The following is a 19,490-nucleotide window of genomic DNA, read 5'->3' as shown; positions in this document are numbered from 1 at the left end:
CGTTTTGAACCCGTAACATTCAATTAAATAGCAATAGCAACCTTGCACTACGACCCGCCTAAGAAGTTGGTACAAAGTCAATTCCACTTTTACATCATTTCTACTTACAATGAGGGCAATTTGAAAGCGATTTCAACACGTCCAGATAGGGGAGGGACACAAAATTCCGGTGATATTAATGCAGCACCTTCACAAGTGGGTAGTAATTGATCTTCATTTTTCTCAACATAATCCCAACAGTATGTGAGTGAGTGTGTGTTTGTGCACAAAATTATTGTAAGTTTGTAAATGGTCTCCTCAGCGCCACATCAATTGGGATGCACCCCTCCTTATGTAATAAATTTCATAAGATGACACTCTTTTTGCATAACAAATCCTAATAAGAATTTGTTACCTCGTTTTTACCTTTATATGACTCCACAGCACAGCAATCAAAGCACTCGAGCACTAATATAATGTTCAGTGAATTTATAAACTCTCTTTTCCCAAAACAAGTAATGATGACAACATTTTTATGAATTCATCTCAGCACATTGCAGAGGTTACTTCAATAGTTGAAAGAGGAGAAAATGTACTGTCTTGAAAGAAAATTCTTCCCTTGGAAAGTACTGTAGGTTTGCTATGTCTGGACATCATTGTCGGATCTTGGAAGCCTGAAAAAAGTTCATTAATAGGAAAAAGGGGCGGTTTTTTTGCACTAGGTTAATGCAACATGGACACATCGGGTTCATATGTAATTCAGGTTGTCAAAGTTTCATGCTTTGAGGTGCATCAACCCGAGATTCGGAAGATGCTACTACAACCTCCATAAATCTAGTACAACAACTACCACAGCACGCTTATCTTTGTACTAATCAATTTTTGGTACACACTAAACTGCTTCAAGATTGGGGTCAAAGATTCCTCCGAGTTAATTGCCATGCAAACTGATCAACCACCACCATAGCACGAGATGCTGAGCCAATAGAACCATCATACCTGTAAGATAAATGGGGAGAATGGTAAAGAAATTGATGCTCTCAATGAGTTGGGTATCAAGCTCCCCATATTATATTTGTGTTCACATTAGCATCTGAAGCACAATCTGAAAATGTACCCAAAGCCAGTGGCTGAATATGAATATGTTGAGATGAACATTGCAAGTGCTTACAGTGCAACCAAGATGAATGCTGCAGTCTGCACTACAATAGCGCCTTCACCAGCAGGTTTTGAAGTATTCATGCACCTTGCAGAGAACGAATTCTCATGAATTGATGTGACTATGTCTGCCAAAAAGAAGTCTTGTTAGTATAAAAAAAGTGAAGTTTTTCAAGGTACAAATAGGTTGGGCAAGCAAGAAGTTTAAATCCAACAAGGTGACCAATTGACAGGGTCCACTTGTTAACCAGTGGGTTATACCCATTTTCTTGGCAAAAGTAGTCCTTACTTCTTGCCCTACTTGAATGACAGTTTGCAAACCCTAAAAGATTTCACGTATTACAGAATCACATGGACGGCCTCTAGTTTAACCTGGAATAACTACATAAAAGGAAGGTTGTAGAGAAAACTGAAAGTTTCTTCCAATTAAGAATATCTGTCAGATTCAAGGGAGAAATCAAACCAATTCTTGATAGAATGGAGTTCGACAAATTCTCCCAGATGTGGAAGATGATCTCATGATCTTTGAGCACAGAATGTTTGGCCCATAATGTCAGTGTGTGCACTAAAGAGCGTCCTGTAATAATTTGGGGAATACTCGTGTACATATAGGACTGAATATAAAAAAGTTCACACTTGGGGGAATACAATCATTTCAGAAAATAGAGCCTGCACTGGAAGTTAATTGAAAACAACATGTTTGCAAAATTTCAAATATTCAAGATAAAAACCTGTAATGACTTTGACATAAAACTAGAGTTTATGCAAAACTTTTTAGGCAACACTTGAGAACTGGTGGGAAAATGCAAATTAGGATTTTCATGCACTGACTTGGCTTAGCTGGAGAACAACTCACATTGGTTTGGTCCAATGAAGAAGCTGTCACTCTGGAGTTTGTTTTGTTTGATGAAATCAATAAATTGACTCAGTTCAATAGGATTTACTTTTATTCCTTCTTGCTCTGCACTGCAAACACCAAAATTAGGCTCCAAATCCCAGAGTCAGAAGAAAGTGATGAGGTAAGAAGATGAATGATAGAGATCTGTTTGTTTTGACAAGTAGTGTGTGTACAAGGCAAATGATTTAAATGCAGTCTGATCTCTTTCTTTGCTAAATCAAAAGAAAATAAATCAGCAAGTAATTTTTCCTTTCCATGAAGAAAACAGAGTCAGGGAAAAGATGAAAACGCTATACACTTCATTTTAATGACCATGTTAGTCTTCCAAAGAGATACGAAAGTGCAACATAATTCTTGCTCACCAAATCTACATCCATAAATTTAAATGTGATTATGGTTAGAGTTGGCAAGTATATAGAGGTCCCCACAAATTACAATACAAAAAGTCACTTAAATTAGTTAATCACTTAGTCTCGCATATTTTGAGTGCTAATACACATGGAATTTCATGTAATCATGTTTGCAGATTTTTTCTTGTTTGTTTCATAGTTCAATGATTCTTACATGTCATAACTAACATAATATGCATATATAGCTAGTTATCTTCGTTAAAACATGTACTTATATTATTTTATGAAATGTATGTGTATACATATTCAAGTCCTCATAATAGCATATAACCAAAAAAAAAAAAAAAAATTTGCCAATTGGACCAGTATTTGCGCCCCAAACCTTTACTCGAAGTCCAGATAACATAAGCAATAAGACAGAGCACAGTTAATTGTAGGTTTTTTTTTTTCCCCTCCTCTGAATCAATTTATTGGAAAAAAATAACTAACTCCCAAATAAAAATAAAATAAAATAAAATAAAATCCAATATTTTACTTGGTATACGTGCCATTGCAAGAGTAGTCCCAAATAAAAATAAAATAAAATAAAATAAAATCCAATATTTTACTTGGTATACGTGCCATTGAAATACTCTTGCATACCTTCTCTAGACCTTTTGTGCATACTTGCATATGTATTTGCAAATGAGAAACAAACAAAATGAGATTTTATATTTGAACAAACCAAGGCATAACCATTGGATCAATAATTGTCAGCAACAGATTATGTATAGTTAGAAGCCCTACAGCATACATCCAAAAAACCTTGACAAGTCTTATGAAACACCCTTTTAGTTGTCCATTCACATTATTGGTAACTTTTTATTTCAGGAGTTAAATGTTGGGCAGCTACGAAACAACATTTGCATAAAGTGAGTGGCATAAATGCAAAGGTCGAGATGGATGTGCAGTAAGACTAGGAAGGACAGAATTAGAAATGATCACATTCGGGAAATGGTTGGAGTAGCACCAATTGAATTGAGAAAATAGGTTAAGATGGTTTGGACATTTGCAAAGAAAACCTTTTAAGTGCACTGGTTAGGAAAAGTTACATAGTCACATTGAGCGTAATACTAGGGAAAGAGGAAGACCAAAGTTAATGTCGGTAGAGTTAGTAAACAAAAAATTGATATGTGGATTGACTGAGGCTATGGCCTTAAATAGAACGGACTAAAAACATGGGATTCATTTAGCTGACCCCAAATAATTGGGAAAAGGCTTGGTTGTTGTTGTTGTTGTTTTATTTCGGTGGTTTTCGTGAATATTCATTTATAGTGGATTCATAGTCTGTTCCGGCTCAAATTTTAGAAAATGTGTAATTTCATGATTCAGAGTGGTAAATAATAATAATAATAATAATCCGCTAGGTGCTGAATTCTAGAGTCTTTTGCCTTCTGATATCCTTGTTTAAATAGAAAATGGAGTAGTCTATTATAAGTAACACTGAAATTTACAGGTTGTTATTTTATTTTGCTTAGTAGAATCAAAGCGTTTTTCCATCTTATTTTTGCCTTGAGCATTTAAGGTTCCTAGTAGATTGGAGAACCCCTAGTGGGTAATAAACTTATAGTGTTTCAGGTTGAATGCTTCGATTTTTCTTTGCTTTGCACGAGTGAAAATGCCTCACAAGTGAATGCTCTTACAAGGTTCAAGATACAATATCTACAATGATGCTTTCATGAACAGAATTTAGAAACCATACAAGCAATATATTACGTGATCTACATTTCAAGATAGCCATAGAAAATAAGTCATAGGAAGCATGGGATATTGCAATTCCCCTTACATGGTAGATAACAAGCGAGAGGGTCCTGTTGGGTCATAGTTAATTAGCAAAGCAGCCTTCAATGGTTGACCTAGAAGTTATAAAATCCATCTCATTCATTTATTCATATAATGAACTTGTGAGAAGAAGGGGAAGAAATTGCATAAACTTGATTTTGCTCACCACAGGAATCAATATGAGTAGATGCCCACTTGTCCCAAATTTTATTTACAAGTGCCCAGTCCATTATGCTTGGTCATCAACTGCAAACCATATGGTCAACATGGAACATATCCAAAGAATTACACATCCATGAGGAGACAGTTAGCATAAGATATTAAGACATGTTCCGGTTCACATGGAAACTAAACTGATCAATAGTGTTTTATGTAGAATTTGAAGCTAAAAGTACACAAATCAAACGGGAGATTCTAAAGTGAGCATGTTGTTAACAAACGAACAAGTTGTACAATGTTACAAGCTCTCACTTCCATTTTAAAGCAAAACATCCATGTTCAACTCAAATAAAAGTGCATTCATCTTCATGCATATGTATGCTTTTATTAGCCCTTTGTCTTGAAGAAAATAGGAATTCCCTGAGTTTTATTCAGTCAATCATTATTTATCTACGTTTTTTAAAACAATCATCAACCAAGCATAATGACCATCATCATCACCATTGGACTGTTTGAGCCAACTAATAGAATGGAAGCCACCCTCAAATTTTCCAAGAAGTGGCAAAACCTTGGTAACTAAAGCTTGTGATGATTTGCGCATTGCAACATTGGCAAACTCTATAATCTTTTAATAATATAATATAGTTAAAAAAGGAGTTAAGGAGTCTGTTAGTACTTAGTAGTAGAACCGAGAAGATCATTTATCAATAGAAAAGCACAATAGCGTTGACTGTTATAATGGATATTTTAATGGGATTTCCAGAAGAAAGCTTTATTCTACAATAGGGTTATTCCAGCATATAAGGAGCAAAGAAGCAGATCTTATAAAGATGAATGCTTCAAAAAGGAGGGCAGCTTCATAAAGGTTGTCCTATAGAGGTCCACAACATGGTCTAGGAGAAGCAAGACCCTCGCTATTAGTTTTTCCTCACAATCATGATGAATATTCAAAATAGAAAATAAATCACAAGAACCAACTTTAACTTGCATGGTTGTACTATTATTTGTAATGCAATACTCTTAGCAACAGAAAGGAATAAAACTATCTTGCTGACTTAAATATAACCTCAAAAGCCTTATTTTTTTTGTCCTTTTCTTACATTTGTCTTGGTGCCACTCAAATTTATCATAATAGATCTTTAAAAGCCTCTCTCTAGTGTAGTCCCAAATCAGCTTTGGTAATAGAGGAGGTAGGAGATCATTCGTCTTATATCAAGAGTTTTTTGCAACTGCCCGATATCTAGGTAAGTGATTCAACAACTCTTTTCAAAAGAATATTGAATAAGATACAAGAACAATAAAAAATAAAAAATAAAAAAAACTCTGCCATTTTTTTTTTATTTTTTTGCAAAAAAATATCTGATAGGCCACTTTAACAATATGATTTCGCCATAATCGCAAAGAGATAAAAAGGATATGATCAAGGCATCACAGTATAAATTGAAAATTAAAAAAATTATAAATAAATAAAACGTACGACAAAATTATTAATTCGATGGAGGAAAAAAATAAATAAAAGGAACATAACCTAGATCTGAAACAGAAGGTACCCAATAAACTTAGTGATACACAAAACTAATTTGATGAATGAAGATTTGACAAATGCAGTTATCAAGACTAAAGTGCAATGAAGATGCAATAGACTGCTACCAAATAAAATGCTGAACGCTAAAGGATAGAAACATGTAACTTGCATTAAATGTATTACTTGAGGTAGCTTTGGCTTCCTCGATTTTCTGGCTAATATTAGATTCTTGGAGAAACTTGAATATTAAGAACTGAATGGAAAAAACAAATAAGATTCAACACAAAGAGATAGCATAACTAAATGCACAAGCAAAATCATGACGAAAACTAAAAACAAATGAAACACATCTCCTAATAGAAAATCTATAGCCCAAAACCCAGTGCAACTTAAATTAATATCATTAACACCAACTTTCAAATTCTAGAATGTTATTTGATGAACACCAGATAGAGGCTTATACAACTAAACTAAACGAAAACCAAATCAACTGAAATTTACAGCCTAAGTAACTAAAACAAAGTCAGTCGAACAAAGACCCAATCCAGAACTAAAAGTATAATCAACAAAACTACAATATCAACAGCAGCTCACTCAATTTCGAGATTTAATCAGTGGCTTCTCACCCAGAAATTGAGGATTCATGCATCCAAAACAGAAATATCATGGTTTTCCGCTGCTGGTTATTTGGCAAGTTTAAAATGACAAACCGCTTGGAAAAATAATAAATATGCATGTATATATGTGTATATATATTCAGCTTTTAGAGGTGATCATTACGACTAAGATCGCTAGGGCTCCAAATTTTTCTGTTCTAATGAAGCAGAAGGTATTGCGATTTGTTGTCAGAAACAAGTTCTGTGTTCATCAGCATTCATGGTTGTAGCATTGGCTTGCACTGAGGCCAGTTGGCAGCAAAGACCTTTCAATTGCATAAAATTGAGAGTGAATGGAATCAATATGCAACGACGTCCTATTGTCCTAATGATCTTCCAGAAGTTGTGATCTTACTTAGTTATCATTTTCTAACCTTGTTGACAATCGTATAGTTATGGAGTCCAAAACCATGGATCCCTCTCAATGTTGGGTGTCCTCACCTCCCCCACTTGTTCCTCTTTTGTATCATTTCATTGCTGTCTAATTGTGTTTCTTTTCACTGTTCCCATACATATACACTAGACCGTCAAAAATTGTTTATTCCACATTCCCCTTAACTACCAACCCCCACAACATAAATAAATATACTGCTGATTCCATAACCAACTATCCAATCTGCAGCTAAAATAAAATCAAATACAGGTTTGAATTTAAAAAGAAACCAATATACAAGTAATATAAAACAAAGCTAAATCTAACTAAGGCAATTACGCATGAGCACATGATTAAAAGTAAAAGAAAATAAATAAAACAAAACATGAAAACCCAATTTAAGGCAGAAAATTCCGAAATCTTCGGCTGATGCAGTGTGGAGTTCCATATTTGGAATTTAAGGATTGAAATAGAAAAGACCATGAACATGAATAACAGAGTGGAATTGAGTTTGAGGTATGAGAAACAGAACTGAAATTACAGAGTGAACGTCCAGGTATGGACAAGTAAAAAGTAAATGTGAAATTGGTTGAGGATAATATACCTAAAAAGAGAAAGAGGGAGCACATTGGATTTAGAAAGAATTGAGGGAAACAATCTGGAGAGAGAGAAGACTGAAGGGAGAGAGTATAGAGAAAACACCGTACCTAATGGTGAAGCAGACGGTGGCGGAGGCAGCAACGGACGGTGCAACCGCGACTTGGCGCCGAACCCTCCCTAATGGGCGTGTTTTCCCCTATTTTTAATTTTGGTAATATTCACTTCGAATTATACGTCGTATTTCTTAATCCTCTATTGAATTGAAATCCTATTAAATACTGTTTATATGATTGATTTGATTCTTGAAATTTTTTTTAAAAAATATTTGTGAATTGAATTGTGGATGTTCCCTTACATAAAAATTAAAAGGATTTTTGAAGAAAAATCAATGAAAATTAATTAAGATTTCAATTTTTAGTGAAAGACTTTTTATTTAACAAAAAGAAAGCTACTAGAAGTAATTTTTTTTTTCTTTTCTTTTCCTTTTGGCAGTTTCACCCTAATAAAAATATATATATATATAAATTGGGTAAAAAAAAAAAAAAATTGTAAAATTTGTTTTCTAAAAATACCAAAATAACATTTATAAAAGGTTATGTTTTATTAATTGGACATAGAATGACGGACATGTACGAGTGTACGCGAGAGAGATCATGGACGTAAAAACCAAAAAAAAAAAAAAAAAGTTATAAATGGGCTCAATAGTATAACGTCAGTCGTGGGCCTAGAGGTCCATATGGCTCATATAAATGGGCTCAATACAAAGCACCCATAGGCCTCTTAACTGGTTCAATTCGAAAAAATCATGCTGAAGTGTTCCTTTTTCCTTCATCGCCCTCGTCTTGCTTCCTCTTTACAAAGGTATGGTCTCTCTCCCTCTGTGTGTGTCAGTGTGTGTGTTTATGTATATCCTAAAAATACTCTCTTGCTATGATTTGGAGGAGCTGTATTGCCTTTTATTTTGTTTGCCTCTTTTGTTGGTCGACTTGGGCATTTGTTGGTTGAAATTTTGACACTTTCAATACAAGTTTAGCAATGACATCTCAATTCGAACAGAAAACTCCATAAGTACACACGTAATCTGAAACTAATGTTGCTCTGCATTTGGTTGCTGAGAAAACACCCTAAAGAAAATTACTTTGGCTGTGTTTGGTGTGGCCGGAGTGGAAATAAAAGGATAAGCAATTTTTTTTTTTAATTACTTTTGGAGCCTATATAGCATTACACTGCACTCAACTGCTTGAACCTCATATAATTGTATGGATTTAATGAGTGACCACAGAAAATCAAAGACTCTGGATATATATATTTTTCCTGTTAATACAATTTGTTAGCAACCAAATGGAGGTTAGCCTATTTCTATTTAAAACCCAATTTGGAATCGAAATTTGTGATCTATCAAGTGATTTTCAAATAATGGATATTTTTTATTCTCTTTTCATTCATTTAAAACCCAGTTAGGATATTTCATTCATTTTTTGCCATAGGAATTGTAGCATTGTTGCTCTCAAAACCAAGAAAGTATTTTAAAAAAGCTAAATAAAAGATGCGATCAAGATTTAAAATGTCATAAATGTTGGTATGGGTGAACTAGAAGAGATCCAACCACTGCTATCATATGACGTGGGTCCTTTGTAGTTTCATTTTTTCTTATTTTTATTGTTCGAGTGTTTTTATCTACAGCAGATTTTGTTTGAGGAAAATGAGCACAACAGCGGGACCTCGATGTCCAAAATTTATTACTGTGGAACAGAATGAGATTACTTCAATAAGTAAACCCGATGGTATGTATATTTTTGTATCTGGAAATGGTATGACTCATTTTCTCTTTAAAATATATAAATATAAAGATTCTTTGGACATAGAGAGAAAAGTAGGGGGAAAGGTTAAAATAGAGATATAAACATGATAGAATGAGAAATCTTTGTTCAAGAGGTTTGGGGGAGAGGTGTTAGCAGGTGAGTCTCTCCCACTGGTTAATACCTGATGTACAAGTAATTAGAACTTGCCATCTGTAATGCATCTGAAAATGAAGAATATGATAGAAGAACTGCTTACATGAAGGCATTTCTTTAATAGCAGTTCCAAACACTATATTCTTCTGTGTTGTTGATTTTTTTTTTTTCCTTGCCAATTACAAATTCTCTTATTGTCATTTTCAATACGAATGGTCTCTTGATGCATGCTATTTCACCTTTCCTTCCACATTTGAACCATTTATACTCAAGTTCATATTCTTGATTAAATATAACTTGTCTTCCAGTTCTACACCCTATTCTTATGTTGGAGAAATGTTGTCAATGCTTAGCCAAGGCATTGTTCTGCTATCAGAAGAGTGCACTGTTGCAAAATTAGAAAATGGGGTTGGGGACGGAAAATTTTGTACTTATTCATGAAACATATCTCTATTTGGGCTCCTTTTATTGTTACTATGTTATTATTGTTTTTCTTTTTCTTTTTCCTTTTCCTTACTTCCTTTGGTTATTTGTTAATTTTGTATATTATTTAGTTTGTTCAGTATTATTAATTTTCTTTCTTTTTCCTATATTTCCTTTTACACTAAAATAAACTTTGCATTTGTTACCAAGGGTTGTAGCCTAGCGGTATCTCCTCTACCTCCCAAATTGAGAGGTGAGGGTTCAAGTCCTCATAGGGGCAAATGGGTGCATGAGTTTCTTGCCAAGGGGAAAAAAATAATAATAAATAAATAAATAAAAAGAAAAAGAAAATGAAAGAAAGAAAAAAGCTTTGCATTTTTTATACACTCCCCCATCTTGGATTAATTTTGGAAGGGGATGCTAAGTGGCGAACTTGTAAAACTTTTTCAGCTATTCATGGAAGGACCTTTGACTAACAAGATTTATTTGGATCCATGAAATTGCTTACTCTGAAGTACTCTTCCAATCACTATTTCTTTCAGTAATCTATGTCCTCCCTTTTTATGTTTTTTTTGGAATAGATATCAGTGAAGAAAATATAATTTTTAGTCTTAAAAATCATATCCTTGTGTCAAAAGTAAATTTGGATGTCCAAATGGGATCCTGCATTTTTTGTCTCTTCCTATTTTCACTCAATTGGTGTGTTATTATTTTTTTCTCTCTGTTGTTGGGTTTGTTACTTTTTTTAAAGTATCAGTTAGTACACTTGGGGGGTTTTGTCATTTTATCAGTGTGTTTGATTATATAAAATAATATTGATACATGCACAAATTTTGAGCTTCCTAACGTAATTAAACTTGCCATGTTAAATTTGATATTACAGGCTTCAAATTCCGTCTTGTCTCGTATAACATTTTGGCTCAGGTATGATTTCATGATCATTTTGTCATCTAAACTGATTGAATTTAATTTTTATTCTTGCTTTCAGTCATTCCCTGTACTTCATCATCTATTAATGGGCACTATATGAAATTACCGTGTTTCTTTATTTGTAAAAAGTGTAAATTTGGGTTTAGCGGGAAAAAAGTTGAAAGTATTCAACAGGACATATTTGCCAGTCATAGTTTTGGATGTATTGTTCTTTGCACCCACCCTTAAAGGTGAGAATACCTGCTTCTGTATGCAAGCAAATTGACTCAGGTTAATTCAGCGTATCTGCTTGACAGGAATCCCTTTTTCCTCCCCTCTAGTAAGAAGAATTTTATTACAGAAAAATATATATATATAAATAAATAAATAAAATTACAAGTAGAAATTCCAAGGCGTATATAGTATATACCCTCCAAGAAACACAACTACAAACAAAGACTCAACAGCTATCTGAGTGTATGATAAAAAAAAGAACACATACAGGTCTCTCGACTAAACAGTGAATTTAGTGATTCAAAACTCAACTTTACTTGTAGACCAAAAATTGCAATCAGCAACCTCCAATTCCCTTGAATAACACTATCTTCTAGTGTATCTTAATCATAGTTAGTAATAAAAATTTTGTATCACATCTTAAGTTCTTTGTATGATTATTTAAAGGCTATATTTATTTGAAATCACTAACCATTTTGGATTGGCCTTCCCTTTCTACCTGTCATGCTTTCGACCTGGACCACAATAGTTAATATTGGTGCAGTCTTTGGTTTCACTGCATATGGTCAAATCATCTCGTGGCAAAATCGCCTTCAGTTCCACCTTCCTTTTTAAAACCACCGTAACTGAAAATATCGTCAATATGGACCTAATAATCTGAAGAAACCACACCAAAATGGCTCGTTTTGGATTAAAATCCTCTAAATATCAAGTCTAGTCCAATTCAGTCACCATTGAGTATTGGCAAAAACCCCTTCAAATGTACTCCAAGTGGCTCAAAAAATTTCCTGATGCATCTGTACAGTTACTGATGTCAGTAGCTGCTAGATCTTCCAAGTTTTGTCCCATCAATCCTAGATCAGTTTTGCTCTGATACTTGTGTGTTTGAGTAGAAAGGAAGTAAAAGGGCTAGCCCAATGCATGAGGCTCCCACCATTGCGGGGTCGGGGGAGGGTCAGATGTATGCAGCAGAGAGACTGTTTCTTCGTTGCGAACCCTTGACCTCCAGGTCACAATGGGGCAACTTACCGTTGCACCAAGGCCCGCCCTCTTTTGAGTATTAAGGAAAAAAAAAAGAAAAAAGGACAGGCAGAGACAAAGAGAACTAGTAGTAATGGCTGAAATCAGTGATCTTCCTTATATTTCACACGTCAAAATACAACAATATCCTTCATATGAAACTTATCTGTTCTCGACACCCAGGAAGAAGGTGAAACTTTATATGTCCAAATCACCACTTGAGATTGGAGAAGGATTTCTTGAATGGTGACATGATAATCATTTAGCTTTGACTTGGTTTCTTGAAAGTGATTACTATTGTTATGTACTAAATGCATCCAAAGAGATTTTGAATGCAGTTTATGAGATATGTGCTCCAGAGAGTAATGTCACGATTTAACGAGTTGTATTAAGAAAAATCTGTTCATACGGAAGATAATAGCTTGGGGGATTATTATTGTGCCTTTGAAGTAATGTTTCCCTTGATCAATTAAAACACTTCATTTTACTTATCAAAAAATTAAAACACTTCATTTTATTTTCATATGCAGGTCTACGTGAAGAGTGCTCTGTTTCCACATTCTCCATCATCCTGTCTCAAGTAAATCCTCGAACTTCAACTTCGTTGCCTTATGAACAATTTTTTTTTGATATCTAAGCCTCTTAGTCAATTTCTTAAGGCAAACATGGTACAACGCCGAAACTTATGGGTTTCATTTGCCTCAAAATATCCTTGGATATTGCTCGTCTCTATTGCATAAAAAAATCTAGTGAAAGAAAATCAGTGTGCATATAAGTGAAACCAGGAAGAGTTGTGCTTTGTGTTGTGCGCTAATGGTTACATGAGAAAGACAGATTTATTACGTAGAGTGGTATATAGCAATATAGAAATAAATTGTATATTTGGCTTGTGGTTATGTCTAGAAATTGACAAGAGAGGTGATTACATATTTTCGCAGAGAGAAAGCAAGAAGTAAATTTTATTGGGTAAATATTGTTTGTCCTTAATTTTGTTTTTCAATTCATAATCGAAAGTGTCTGATATCCAGTTTAACCTTGGCAGGAAAATGGTGGATCACTTAAAACTATTTAAATTGAAGTCTAGTTCTAACCTTCCCATGGAAATTAGAATCTAAGTTTGGTCAAATTCTTTGTCAACTTCTGAATAAGTAATTGTTGTGTGCTTGTTAATGTTTGTTACAGGTGGAAAGCTCGTTCCCAAGAAATTTTAACTCTTCTCAAGAGCCTTGGTGCTGACTTCCTTTGTTTACAGGTTTTTTATGCTAATGTAGACTTACTTTGAAGCTTTCCTATTTATATAAACCCGTTCTTTCTTTAACCTTCATTGTCCATGATTCTTTGTTTTTTCATTTAGTTAATATTTATAATTTTTTTCCAGGAAGTAGATGAGTATGATAGCTTTTACAAAAGGAATATGGAGACTGTTGGTTATTCAAGTATCTATATTCAGAGAAGCGGGCAGAAGCGTGATGGGTGTGGGATTTTTTATAAGCACAACAGGTATACTCTTAACCTTTTCTTTTCTGATTCAAAGTAAATGATTGAATTTCATGTTAGAGTCATGCACTAAGGCACACAAAGTGGAAGCGAGAGTGGGAAAGAGAGCAAGAGTGTCAAAGTTAATCAATGTATATTTGGGTGTGTTTTAGATAGGGAGAGAAAGAGACTAATTTTCTGATAATATATTATGATCAATGATCACACTAATTTATTGCATTTCATATTTAAACCATTTTCATTTAATCAATGCGTGGATGCGATTATGCGTGGACTAGCATCCTTATTGTGGAACTGTTCACTCTAATGTTATGAGTTGAAAACTAGATCCTGTGCTTCAATTTGATTGATGTAGTTTGAAATTAAACCATTTTTTATCAACTTTGCAATTTTATATGATAATCCTTCCATTAAATTGACAAGTGCAGGAATTCATGTTTTCAATTATTAGAAATCTTTGTAACTAATTCTTTTTTTTTATCCATCCCTTTTTGATAATTTATCCAGCACAGAGTTGGTCTTAGAGGAGAAAATAGAATACAATGATCTTGCAAACTCGATTCAAGATGGAACAACTTCTGGTATTGATAAAGATAATGACAAACTAGCTAGTGGAAATAAAGATGCTGAGCCGCAAGATGGTATATTTTTTCGTCCAAAAATATAAATTTTATTTTTTTTCTATGATTTTGTAACTATCGGGTTTGCTATTGTATATATCTCCAGGTGCACAAAAAAGTGTGATAAGTTATTGACTTTTTAGTCAACTCTACTAAGCTTGGACAAATTTCATATAAAAATCAAATTTTGCTTCATTTGGATCTGGCTCTACCCAAACTTTTCTTGTTCACCCCAACATTTCCCACTTGGGTACATGTTGTAATTTAAATTGAAGATATACACTGTAAACTCAATTTACTATAATTTGTATTTTTCATCATGCACTTATTCTGTCTACTTAAAGTCATTTCCCTTGTCTGCTTGTTGATTTTTATATTTTCTCTCCTGTTTTCTAAATCAAAACCCTGGTAGTACCCACTTTTTATTCATACTAGCTAGGGAATAACGAGCATAATTTGTTTTAGTAAGTTAACTTCACCCCTGTATTAGGGAAAGAATGAACTTTAGTTATTTACTTAGTTTACAGTTAGTGCCTCTCTTCAAGCCAATAAATATTTTCTTCAGCAACTTGAAATTTATATTTATGCATAACAGAAAGAACAGCCACAAACATGTGAAGGACAATTCTGCAAGCATGTGAATGCATCCGGCATCCCACCATCTTAGTCTTAGCTAGCTGATGTTGCTGTAGGGTTAAGAAGAATAGAGTTTGAAGGAGAAGAAGAAGAAGAATAGAGAGGGGGGAAATTTCAACAATACTCTCAAAAACAATATCAATATTCATAAAACGTGTCTCACAATGTATCCATTGCCCATATATATAGGCATAAGAACCCTAAATGATCAAGGAAAGTCAAATATAAAAAAATAAAATAAAAAATAGGAAACATAAATCCTAAATAAACAAGGAAATCCAAATATAAAGTAAAACAAAATAAGTAATCATTATCTACGTCTACGCCTATGTTAAGTGCATAGACCAGTTGGCTCAGGATCTCCATCAGATGTGGTGTCAGTTAAATAATTATCTTACTGAATTCTGGGCAGCAGCTTAGATTGATATCTTATTTAGAAGAATACCACAATGGAACATACCTATTGGAAAGATGAAATGAAAATTATGTTATCTTGGTGGTAGTAGATTAGGCAGCAGCTAATTGGCTGGATGTATAGATCCCTCTCGTGATCCTTCAAAGTGATCTATGTTTTAGGAACGAGAATTATGACATAGCGATATTAATTAGCTGATATATTAACTTCTCCAGTGTAGTTTTATTGTTCCAAAATTTCTTTTTGGACTATGGTGCCTCTTTTCTTTCCTACTTTTCTTTCAAAGAAATTGTCTCTTTATTCTTTTATTCTTCTTCATAATTGAAAACTTTGATAATTTGTTATTCTAAAAAAGAAGGTACAATATTGCAGTTATTTCATTGAGAACAATAAATCAGGTGACTCTAAAGTTTTGTAGTGATTTAGAAGAAAAACTAGAGCATAATTTCACCTTCTCAGATGAATTGTTCAGTTTAGATGAAACTCTTTTTAAATCAGAATGACATAGAAGTTAATTAGTTATGTTACTTATGTGCTTCTAGGGTTTGTATCAAAATCACCTTCCTCTCTTGACGTAACTGCTTTGTTCAAATGACTATGGCCTTCTTCAGCCCACAAGAGGTGATGGAATCAGCCCTAGGAACAGCAATTCTCTCTTAACCAATGTAAAAGACTTTGACACAATTCCATCTTAATAACAATCTTTCAGATTTAAAAACCACTAAATGTCTCGGAAACGTCATTGAAAATATAAGATATGGCTATCTGAAAATTTTCATTATCATGTGGAGCTATTCTTTTCTTTAATGTGGTAGGAAATGTCCAATAAATGACTATTTTAGTAAATGCGTGGGAGATGGAAGAGGATGCTGCTTATGAAATTAGAGTTGGTTGAATGAAGTTAATAGATGCTTTTGGAGTTTTCGATTGTTACAAGTGAAGAATAGGGTTGCACCTGCTTTATAACAGATTGCCAAGAAACAAGTACGGAAATTGACTTTATATGAAATGGGGATATTGAGAGGGGTGAAAAAAGAAAGAAAAAATAAGTGTGTGCACTCATGAGAAGCAAGGGGATGGCATCAATTAAGGACGTGGGAAGTCCTTTAAAAAGGTTTGGGCAGTGCCACATGACATTGGATGAACCACTGAAGAGAAGTTGACTTGGATCAAGTTGAGGGAGGAGATACAAGGACAATGGATGGCATCAGTTACGGATGCATGAAGACTTTCAAAAAATTTTGGGTTTTCCTACAAGATTATTGAATCATCAACCACTGAAGAGAAGATGATTTCATTTGAGTTGAGGGAGATACAAGGACAAGCAAAAAGGCTAGAGAAAGTGGGTGGGTTGAGGTGGTGATAAAACATAAATGGGATTTTTTCTAACAGAAGATGTGATCCTAGCTGGAGCTGAATGATGATAGATATAAGAATGTCGGACCAATCAATTGTTCCAGAATCAAGGCTTATCATTGTTTTGCCTACATAGAGTACTGATGAACAAGATCAGCACCAAATCAGATTTGTAACCATTTCATCTATTCATTATTGCTTTATATTGAATTTCAACCTTATTATAAAAAAGCTTATTCATATGAAATCATCACTCATAATTACCCTCATTTAAAGAGATATCCTTTTTAGTTTGAGAATTCTTGCAAGGTAAAGGTACCCACCATTTACAGCCATATGCTAAGAGTAAATCTCTCCAAGCATTCAAGTGACATTTAAGAAAGGTGCGGCACTTCTATTCAGACTTGACAGATGATAGTATATTCAAATTTTGCTACCTCACAACTATTACAACTAAATTCAAAATCAAAATTATTTACAAACAGATCGGGAAAGCTTCTCTTTAACTTTACACACTTGAATGATCGTAATGTATTCAAATTTCTTCTGGTTCACAAATGTCACAATTTAATACAAAAGAGAAATATATGCAAAAAAAATTCTCTTACTTTTGAATTTCTTTTCTTTTTCTTCTTTTCCGATTGAGTTCTGTTTAATTATATATTTTTTGAGTGATGGCTTCAGCTATAGGTTTTGTAAGGCTTCTTTTTATTTTAATTACCCACATCATGTTATGTTGGTGGTTTATTTCTTCAGCTATTCGTTTTCAGGTTTAGCACTAAAAAATATTCAAGGCAACCGTGGAGATCCTAATGATCCTCGTGTAAGATTAAAACGTGATTGTGTTGGTATCATGGCTGCCTTTAAACTTAAGGATCCTTCTCATCATATCATTATTGTGGCAAACACGCACCTTTATTGGTAAATCGGTTTAAAATTCACCATTGGTTGTAATTTAAATAAATTTTTTTACTATTACAGCTTTACTCATCTTGAGGAGCGACTTTTTATATATTGTTCTTACAATAGATGTTAAATTCTGCTTCTTCAGGGATCCAGAATGGGCTGATGTCAAGCTTGCACAGGCTAAATATCTTCTGTCACGCCTAGCTCAGTTTAAAACACTGGTATCTGACAAATTTGATTGTACTCCTTCTGTAATTGTGGCTGGTGACTTCAATTCAATCCCTGGAGATAAGGTTCATTATTATATTCCATATCAAATGTCTCAGTTTTCAATGATTCCTGTTGATCAATCGATTGTTATCAATTGTGAAGAAGTGTTATATTCCTTGTTTGATAATTTTGATTTCTGAAGTGATGAACTGATAAGTTAAATGCCTGCTTCATATCACACATATACTCTTATGTTGTTTGGTCATCAAGTGGCTCAGATTTTCTTTTTGTCTTTTTTTCTTTTTTCCCCTATAATGTTATACTGTATGTTATCACTGGGCCCTTGGCTTGGGTGGTATGACATTCCTCTCTCCAAGTGGGAGGCCGAGGGTTCAAGCCCCTGGTGGGACGAAATGGATGTGTGTGTTGTTTACTCACCCAGAAGAAAAAAAATAATAATAAGGTTACGCTGTAGACTAATTAGATTCTTGTTGTTTCAGGTATATCAATACCTAACATCAGGGAGCTCTTCAACAGGGCTAATGCTGGATTCTTTGGAAGATCTACCTATTGCATTATGTAGTGTCTATGCATTTACGGGGAAGGAACCACAATTCACAAACTGCACTCCTGGTTTTACCGATACTCTTGATTATATATTCTTTTCTCCTTCTGGATATATCAAACCAGTCAGTTACCTAGAACTTCCAGAACCAGGATCCTCTGATACAGTTGATGGATTACCAAATTATCAGCATCCAAGTGATCATCTTCCAATTGGTGCTGAATTTGAAGTTGTCCTTTGATGAAAAATCTCACGGGTATATCACATTACATTCTCTAATTGCTATTCTCTCTCTATGATGTTAGAAGTTTCAATTTTCAGCGAAGTGGCTGTAGTGATAGATAGTTCGTTCTGTTTTAGTTTTTGTTGATGAGGCTATAACTATTGTATCATTATTTTGAATAAGTTGATGTAATGCAATGAGTTGGAAGTTTAATCAAGCTGTCGAGAATAATGGTTCATTAAACATTTTTTTGTGACAATCTGTATGCAATTATTGACACTAGGACTTGTGCCTATTCACACTTAAAAACTGTGCTCAATCAGTGACGATACCGCATCGTCATATCTGACAGTGCCCTCGGAAGAGCCGTGTCCTTTTACAGGTGGGTTCCATGCCTTTTTGACAAATGAGGAAAAGTTCGTGACAATGATGACTGGATGTGTTTAATCCGGTGGACGAGGAGCAACAGTCGTCCCTGTAAATAGGCAACAGTATTGTTTGATGACATCTGAAGTCTAAAAGAATTCAAATTATTTTCAGGTATATTCTACCACCGGTATTAAGGACTCTGGGTATGATTTTGGTTTCTACTATCTCTCATTTGAGTAGTTGCATAAGTGATATAATGGCATGTACTGTCTGCATGATATTGTCATGCTCGGAAGAAGGGTAAAAGGTTGGTACTCTTTTTTGTAAAGTCGGTGATGGACGATAGTGATTGATGGCCGGCCTTCCACGCACTATCCTGCTGTGCGCACGATATTGTCATGCTTTTTGTGGCCGAACTTGGTGGACGGCTCTGATTGACCTATCAAGTTTTGATGATGGTTCACATCATAACTAATGAGATTTGAATTTGGCCCACAAACGGTTAGCTAGAAGAACGTAATGTTATTTTCAGTTTAGGGCCACCAATCCTAGAACAGTTAAGTGGGGGTCCAAAAGGTCCACAGTCACATATTCATGACATTAAGGAAAGGTAAACCTTTCAACAAGGACTAC

General features: G+C 34.3%; 2 protein-coding genes across 8 annotated transcripts; one reads left to right on the top strand and one right to left on the bottom strand.

Moving 5' to 3' along the window:
* Window positions 1-448: 448 nt before the first annotated feature.
* LOC132308832 (uncharacterized) lies at window positions 449-7,858 on the bottom strand. 6 transcript variants are annotated; one of them, XM_059807082.1, is made up of 7 exons: window positions 7,627-7,848; window positions 6,074-6,143; window positions 4,373-4,452; window positions 4,211-4,280; window positions 1,994-2,103; window positions 1,151-1,265; window positions 449-978 (listed from the first exon to the last, which is right to left on the bottom strand). In XM_059807082.1, exons 3-7 carry the CDS (start codon window positions 4,434-4,436, stop codon window positions 894-896), a joined length of 444 nt encoding a protein of 147 aa, XP_059663065.1. In that variant the 5' UTR covers window positions 4,437-4,452; window positions 6,074-6,143; window positions 7,627-7,848; the 3' UTR covers window positions 449-893. The 6 variants fall into 6 exon arrangements, 5 of the variants coding, with proteins under 5 accessions (XP_059663065.1, XP_059663068.1, XP_059663064.1 ...); XR_009482484.1 differs by lacking the exon at window positions 6,074-6,143 and having other exon boundaries at window positions 1,097-1,265; window positions 7,627-7,858; XM_059807085.1 differs by lacking the exon at window positions 4,211-4,280 and having other exon boundaries at window positions 1,994-2,098; window positions 7,627-7,852.
* Window positions 7,859-8,067: 209 nt separating this feature from the next.
* LOC132308831 (carbon catabolite repressor protein 4 homolog 4-like) lies at window positions 8,068-18,770 on the top strand. 2 transcript variants are annotated; one of them, XM_059807079.1, is made up of 10 exons: window positions 8,068-8,380; window positions 9,206-9,303; window positions 10,781-10,821; window positions 12,591-12,640; window positions 13,243-13,312; window positions 13,439-13,560; window positions 14,065-14,198; window positions 17,355-17,505; window positions 17,636-17,783; window positions 18,201-18,770. In XM_059807079.1, the coding sequence occupies exons 1-10, from the start codon at window positions 8,325-8,327 to the stop codon at window positions 18,504-18,506; spliced, it is 1,176 nt and encodes a 391-aa protein (XP_059663062.1). In that variant the 5' UTR covers window positions 8,068-8,324; the 3' UTR covers window positions 18,507-18,770. The 2 variants fall into 2 exon arrangements, with proteins under 2 accessions (XP_059663062.1, XP_059663061.1); XM_059807078.1 differs by having other exon boundaries at window positions 9,203-9,303.
* The last annotated feature ends 720 nt before the right edge of the window (window positions 18,771-19,490 follow it).

This window comes from Cornus florida, unplaced genomic scaffold (assembly GCF_030987335.1).
Source record: "Cornus florida cultivar Cherokee Brave unplaced genomic scaffold, ASM3098733v1 CherokeeBrave_3.0.0_Hap2_Chr05, whole genome shotgun sequence".
Lineage (NCBI taxonomy): Eukaryota > Viridiplantae > Streptophyta > Magnoliopsida > Cornales > Cornaceae > Cornus > Cornus florida.
This window is presented reverse-complemented; position numbering and strand designations above follow the sequence as displayed.